At 43.7% G+C, this 7,586-nt stretch overlaps 1 protein-coding gene across 1 annotated transcript; it reads right to left on the reverse strand.

Annotated features, from left to right (window-relative positions):
* Positions 1–2,971: 2,971 nt before the first annotated feature.
* On the reverse strand, positions 2,972–4,438 carry LOC133765815 (tripartite motif-containing protein 60-like). The gene has a single exon (XM_062199341.1). It carries the CDS (start codon positions 4,436–4,438, stop codon positions 2,972–2,974), a length of 1,467 nt encoding a protein of 488 aa, XP_062055325.1.
* Between the last annotated feature and the right edge of the window lie 3,148 nt (positions 4,439–7,586).

The raw sequence follows: 7,586 nt of genomic DNA on the forward strand, positions 1-7,586 counted from the left end.
ATACAAACATCCCTGAAGAAACAGTCCAGAACAGAAAGGCACTCACAAGTTCTGAAGATGGTACACGTGAAGACACAACAGAGCAGACTGAAAAGCAGGATTGAAACAGGGGTAGACGCTGGCCTGGAGGCTTGCAAACTTGGACCTTGATGTAGCTATTAAGAACAATGTTTTTTTTCAATTTATTTGACAGGTAGAGTTATAGACAGTGAGAGGGAGAGGGAGAGACAGAGACAAAGGTCTTCCTTCCGTTGGTTCACTCCCCTAATGGCTGCTATGGCCGGCATTGTGCCGATCTGAAGCCAGGAGCCAAGTGCTTCCTCCCGGTTTCCCATGCGGGTGCAGGGGCCCAAGCACTTGGGCCATCCTCCACTACCTTCCCAGGCCACAGCAGAGAGCTAGACTGGAAGAGGAGCAGCCGGGACTAGAACTGGTGCCCATATGGGATGCCGGCGCTGCACGCGGAGGATTAATTAAGTGAGCCACGGTGCTGGCCCCTATTAAGAACAATTTTAGTGGAGCGGGAAATAGAGACATGAAGAGGACCCTGTGAGGATGTTTATCCCAAGCAGTCATCTGGAACAGTTGTTTTCAAATGCGGTCCCTGGACCAGAGGTATCAGAAAGACACAAAATTTATGACACTCATCAAAACAACTGTATCAGGAGCTCTGGAGGTAGGTCAGTAGAGCCCAGAAATCTGTCATAAAAAGCCCCCAAATAGGGGGTTGGTATTCCTCCTGGTCTCCTATGTGGGTGCAGGGGCCAAAGGGCTATGGATGATCTTCCACTGCTTTCCAAGAAAGCTGGAAATAGAGCTGGAGCCTGGCATTTATCACCATAGGATGCAGGAGCTTTTTTTAAAAAAAATATTTATATGAAAGACAATTATGTTGGCAATGGGAAGAGAATCTTCCATCTGCTGGTTCACTCCCCAAATGGCTACAACAGCTAGGACTAGGCCAGGCCCAAATCAGGCACCTGGAACTCCATTTTAGTCTCCCACAAGTGGCAGGGACCCAAACAAATGGGCCACCTTCTGCTGCTTTGCCAGGCCCATTAGCAAGGAGATGGAACAGAAGTGGAGCTGCCAGAATTGGAACCAGCACTCATATGGGATACAGCAGTCTTAACAGATAGGCCAAATGCCCACTCCTACTAATACCTTTTCATATGCATGCTGTTCATCTGCTCTTTTTATATTATGCAATCTCCTGTATTTTTATCTTATGTTTATATCAGTATATGGCCAATTGATCTAAGGGTCTTTCCCCCTTGTGAGCATCATTCTGGCTGTCACATTCCAATCTGGAAAACCTACTTTAGGCCTGTAAAGCTGTCAGCCTTCTAATCACTATTCTGGGACCTGATCTCTCTGCTTTTGGATTTCCTGGTTGATCCTATGCCTCCCTCTTTATCTTTTCAAGTGTCATCACCTCAAATGTTGCAGTGTTGTCAAGTTTGAGGGATTCTGCATGTCTGAAAATGATTCTTTTCTACCCATATTTATGTGATCATTAAACCAAATATACACTTCTACATATGACATCCTTATAATTTTGAAAACACGATAGTTTTGATAAATATGAAACCAGTCTCACTTTTGATACTTTGGGTACCACTGTTGCTTGTATTTCTTTAAAGATATTTTTTTATTCCTACTGTTCTGAACTTTTTTTTACTCTGCTCTACTGAATAATCAAATACCCAGCCTAGAATTATACAAGATGAGCCAAACAAAGATTCTTCTCCTCAAGCAGCATTAAGGAGAGACAGTAGACAATAAAATAATAAAGAGTTGGATGTTGGATGCTGATCAAATGATATGGTCAAGATGAAAAGTAGACAGATGTCCAGGGCATGGGAGTGCTATGGGCAGGGGAAGGTTAGCTATGGGAGGCAGGCTGACCAGGGTAGGTAGGCATCTTAGGGAAACGTGGAATCTGAACAGAAGTACGAGGTGAGGGAGTCAGACTTGCAAATAGCAGGGTGGGGCATTTCAGGGTGAATAGCCACAGCCAAATGGCAAGGAAGTTAGCAACTGAAGTAGTGAGTTATGGGAAAAATAGAAGGAGTGGGGGACAGTGCTGTGGTATAGCAGGTAAAGCAGTCGCCTGCTGTGCCGGCATCCCATATAGGCGCCAGTTCAAGTCCTGGCTGCTCCACTTCCAATCCAGTTCTCTGCTATGGCTTGGGAAAGCAGAAGATGGCCCAAGTCCTTGAGCCCCTGCACCTACATGGGGGACCCGAAAGAAGCTCCTGGTTTGTGGCTTCCAATCAGCATGGTGCCGGCCATTGTGGCCATCTGGGGAGTGAACCAGTGGATGGAAGACCTCCCTCTCTCTCTCTCTCTCTCTCTCTCTCTCTCTCTGCCTCTGGCTCTCTGTAACTCTTTCAAATAAATAAATCTTTATAAAAAGTAGGAATGAAGTCAGAAATGTGGCTTAGTACAGGTATTAAGTGTGGGGGGAAAGAGTATACAAATTTAAAATTTGCTTTCCACAGAAATAAGGCAAGCGTGACAACTGATATACACATTAAAGAACAGAAACATCTAATGAGATATATGGAGGTAAACAGAAGAATCCAGTAAACAGTAGGTTCCATGTATGTGAGCATAACAGTAGGTCCGTATACATAAGCATGACATTTAAGTAACAATTTATATAACTTCAGAGGACTGACATCATTTTTAAAAAGAATCGAATGGGCCATTATAAATCAAAATATTTTATTGGGCGTGTTAAATTTTCAAATCTTTTATATTGGAATTCAAACAACTTGACAGTTGATATTTATAACATTTATGAAATTCACATTACTATCACATTTTCTCTAGTTGCAGAAAATAGGAGAGAAAAATCTATTTTTGTTTTCAGTGGGAAAATGTCAAAGGATTCCAGAAATAACAAAATTAAAATTTACTAAGTTATCCCTATTAACTAAAACAGAATCATTAACCACCATGTTTTTTATCTTTCATGATCTGGAACTGGTAAGATTTTAAGAGGTTCAGAATCTGTTCCAACACAGAAATATGGCCAAACAGCTTCAGTAAAAGAATCTTGAAAAGTACAGAGAAGAGACTTGTCACTCATATCATAAAAGGAAACCTCACCCAATTCATAATCTAGGAAAATACCAATTCTCCTGGGCCCTGCTACTGGCAGAAGCTGGGTTCTCCTGGGACCCAAGGCAACACATCCACTCTTAGTGCATCGCCCAATTGCCCAGAAGCCATCTCGGACTGAGGGCTGATTCCGCCAATTCCTAGGAAGACAGCCTTGACATATACCCAATGTCCATTTAGGTTTGTTTCCCACCTCCACCTCCCAGTAATATCTTCCAGAACTAAACTGGTTAGCACCCAGGACAGCAGGGCACAGATAAAATCTCTTTGGGTGATAGCAAACATTTTGCTTTGTTCTTCCATATTGCACAGCTTTTCTGTTCTCAGAGATAAGAAGATGAGGGTGTGCTGTGTTGAGATCTAGAATCACATTTACTTGAAATTGCTTAATAATTCTGTCTAAGCCAGAATACTGCACAGGAAGCCTAAAACCATACTTCTTTAAACTGAATGTGAAGAGTTCAGGGTGTTTTAGGTTTTGATATCTGTGGTGGATACTCTTGACATGGGTGAGTAATTCCAAGTCTGGCTTCATATACTGGCCCTCCACATCCCTCAGCAGGTGTTTTAATGTAGAAACATGCCCTGAAAATGTTACAATGTTTTCATGAAGTTTGGCTAAAATGTTCATCTCTTCATCTCGTAACTGTCTCAGAATAACCTCTTGCTCATGCTGTAGAAACAGCCTGCTTTGCACAAATTCACAGTGTATTTCCTGTTTCCTGCGTTTTACCCTCTTCCTCAGTGCCACAGATTTCCTGCACTGCAGGGCTATCACCTTTCCAACTCGTTCCACATTATTCTTCATGGGCTCAATGCTACATTTTAGGATTTTCCTGTGGTAAGCAGCAGCTTTCTTAATGGGGCAAATGTAGTGCTTGCGGTGTTTGGTAGAGAAACTGCACTGTGTACATAAAATCTCTAGGTCCTTCACACAGAAAAGGGTCAGAAATTGATTGTGCTTTTCACACACAGGCCTTTCTTCCTGCCTCTTTCTCTTGCTCCTTCTGATCTGAAGAAGCTGAGCAACTTCAATCAAATTACGGAGCTGGGGGTTCTTCCTGAGGTTCCTTTCTGGAAAGCAAAATCGGCAGACAGGGCAAGGAAAACAATCATCTAGATCCTTCCAGGAAAAACTGAGGCAGGAGTAACAGAAGTTGTGCCCACAGATGAGTGTCACTGGATCTTTCAAATAATCCAGACAGATAGGACAGCCAGATTCCACCTGGAGGTCTGCCAGTGCTGTCTCAAACTCCACTGAGTCACGAACAGAGGTGGTGGGTAAGGCGAGACCTCGTGACAAGGCCATCTCAGAGCTCAAGAGTGAGATGGGAGTCCCTCCAGGTCCTTCAAGACTGACCAGCTTCAGGTCTCAGTTCCTGGGCACTCTGAGAGCAGTCACTGGAATCTTACTTAGTCTCCTGCTTCTCAGCTTAAAGAACAAGAATTCAAAGCTTACAGCCCTACCACAGGTTAGCACATCTGGACTTCAGTGTAATGACTCTCTTCTTCAAGAAAGTAGCCACAGGTCTAATGGAACAATCATCCCTGTGGGTGAGACATAATTTTTAATACCAAAAATCTACTGGATTTGAAAACATATTATAAATGATTCTGGCAAAAATAATCAGTAAACATAAAAACTATTGAGGAAATTTTATGAGCAAATAGGACATCCACAGTCTTAAAATATTACCCTTGGAATTACAATTTTAATTGCAAAGAGAGAAAATAAATACCTTTATGATGCAGAGATGCAGAGAATCTGGGGCTTACCACCAGAATCAATGATGAGAAGACAAACAGATGATCTGCAAGAGAAGAAAAACACTGGCACTTGGGGAAAATTCTTGTAAAAAAAGAAAACAAAATTATTTTATCTGAATTTAATCAGAGGTAAATAATCACAAAAACATAAATATAAAAATTTGGGGCTAGGATTGTGGTGCAGTGAGTTTAGTCACTTCCTATTGGCACTAGCATCCCATGAGGACAGGCTTGAATCCTATCTGCTCCACTTCTGATCCAGCTACCTGATAATGTACCTGGGAAATCAGAAGATGGCCTGAGCACTTAGGCCCCTGCCACCCACCTGGGACACCAGGATGGAGTTCCAGGCTCCTGGTTCCAGTTGGGCCCACTACTGGTCATTGTAACCATTTGGGGAATAAACCAATGGATTGAAGATTGATTTATCTCTCCCTTTCTGAACTCTGCCTTTCATGTAAATAAAATAAATTTTTTATAAATTGAACAAGACAATGGCCTAATACTGGATGAATGAAAATAATGTTGAAAAAATATGGGCAATTTGTCCCAGAATGAAAGAGACTAGAGAAAACAGGAGTAACCTGTGACCTTCAGTTTGGATTCTAGATGGGAAAAACTTTAAAGTGGACAGTAATGAGGTAATGGGGAAAATCGAAATATATACTATTTTTAAAAATTTATTTATTTTTTTTTTGATAGGCAGAATGGATAGTGAGAGAGAGAGAGACAGAGAGAAAGGTCTTCCTTTGCCGTTGGTTCACCCTTCAATGGCCGCCACGGCCAGCACACTGCACTGATCCAAAGGCAGGAACCAGGTGCTTCTCCTGGTCTCCCATGGGGTGCAGGGCCCAAGCACTTGGGCCATCCTCCACTGCCTTCCCGGGCCACAGCAGAGAGCTGGCCTGGAAGAGGGGCAACCGGGACAGAACCCGGTGTGCCGGTGCTGCTAGGCGGAGGATTAGCCTATTGAGCCACGGCGCTGGCGAAATGTATACTATTGATTAGATGAAGGCAATATATGAAACTGAAGCTTTCTGAACTGCCTAATTGTACTGAAGCTACATAACAAAATTAGCCTGTTATTCTTTTCACATTGCAGCCACAATTAATTGACTTTGGATTAACATGTAAAGATCATTGCTATGGGTATGAGTACCTTGTGCCTCAATGTTCAAACACCTGTTTATCATTTCCTTCAGGTCACCTCACAGATCTTACCTCCTGAGGGAAACTGTCTCTGTTTACCAATTTGACTTCCTCCCACTCACCCCAGTTTTTCCTATCTTATCATCTTTCCATGTTGCTTCACAGAGCTGCTCCACTTCTGATCCAGCTCACTGCTAATGCCTGGGAAAGCAGTGGAGGATGGCCCAAGTGCTTGGGCTCATGCACCCATGAGGGAGACCCAAAAGAAGCTCCTGGCTCTTGGCTTTGGATGGGCCCAGCCCTGGCCATTGTAGTCATCTGAGAAGTGAACCAGCAGATGGAAGAATTCTTTCTCTGTGTCTCCCTCTCTCTGTCTATAAACTCTACCTTTCTAATAAATAAATAAATCTTAAGAAAAAAAAAAGAAAGTTGGGTGGACACTGGGACACAGCCTGTTAAGCTGCTTCTTGGGATGCTAGCATCCCATATAATAGTACTGATTCCAGTTCTGGACACTTCACTTCTAACTCCCTACTAATGTACCTGGGAAGCAATAGATAACGGTTCAAGTACATGGTAAGTACACCTAAATGGGAGTTCTCCATTTCTGGCTTTGGCCTAGCCTAGCCCCCAGTGTTGGCTGCTATTTGAGAAATAAAGCAGCAAATGAAAGATTTCTCTTTCTGCACTCTGGTTTTCAAATAAATAAATATTTCTTTTTATTTATTTCATTTATTTGAAAGAGTTAGAGAGAGAGAGGTCTTCCAACCACTGGTTCACTCCCCTAATGGTCACAACAGCAGAAGCCAGGAGCTTCATCTGGGGCCCAAAGACTTGGACCATTCTCCACTGCTTTCTCAGGCACATTAACAGGGAGTTGGATCAAAAGTGGAGCAGCTGGGAATCAAACCAGCTCCCTTATGGGATGCTGGTGCTGCAGGCTGGGGCTTTAACCTGCTGTAGGACAGTGCTGGCACCCTGAATCTTTTTTTTTTTTTTTTAATTAACAGGTAGAGTTACAGACAATGAGACAATGAGAAAGAGAGAGACAGAGACAAAGTCCTCCCTCTGCTGGTTCACTCCTTGAATGGCTGCTACAGCCAGAGCTATGCCAATCTGAAGCCAGGAACCAGGAGCTTCTTCCAGGTCTCCCAAGCGGGTGCAGGGGACCAAGTACTTGGGCCATCCTCCACTGCCCTCCTGGGCCACAGCAGAGAGCTGGACCAGAAGAGGAGCAACTGGGACTAGACTGGCCTACATATGGGATGCCAGCCCGCAGGCGGAGGATTAACCAAGCGAGCTATGGCGCTGCCCCCCCCCCTTTTTTTTAAAAGATTTATTTATTTGAAAGACAGAGTTACAGAGAGAAGTAGAGACAGAGAGATAAGTCTTCCATCCGGTGATTCACTCTCCAGATGGCCGCCACGGCCGGAGCTGCGCCAATCCAAAGCTAGGACCCAGGTGCTTCTTCTGGGTCTCTCACATGGGTGCAGGGGCCCAAGGACTTGGGCCATTTTTTACTGCTTTCCCAGGCCATAGCA

The sequence above is a fragment of the Lepus europaeus genome, chromosome 8 (genome assembly GCF_033115175.1).
Source record: "Lepus europaeus isolate LE1 chromosome 8, mLepTim1.pri, whole genome shotgun sequence".
Classification (NCBI taxonomy): Eukaryota; Metazoa; Chordata; class Mammalia; order Lagomorpha; family Leporidae; genus Lepus; species Lepus europaeus.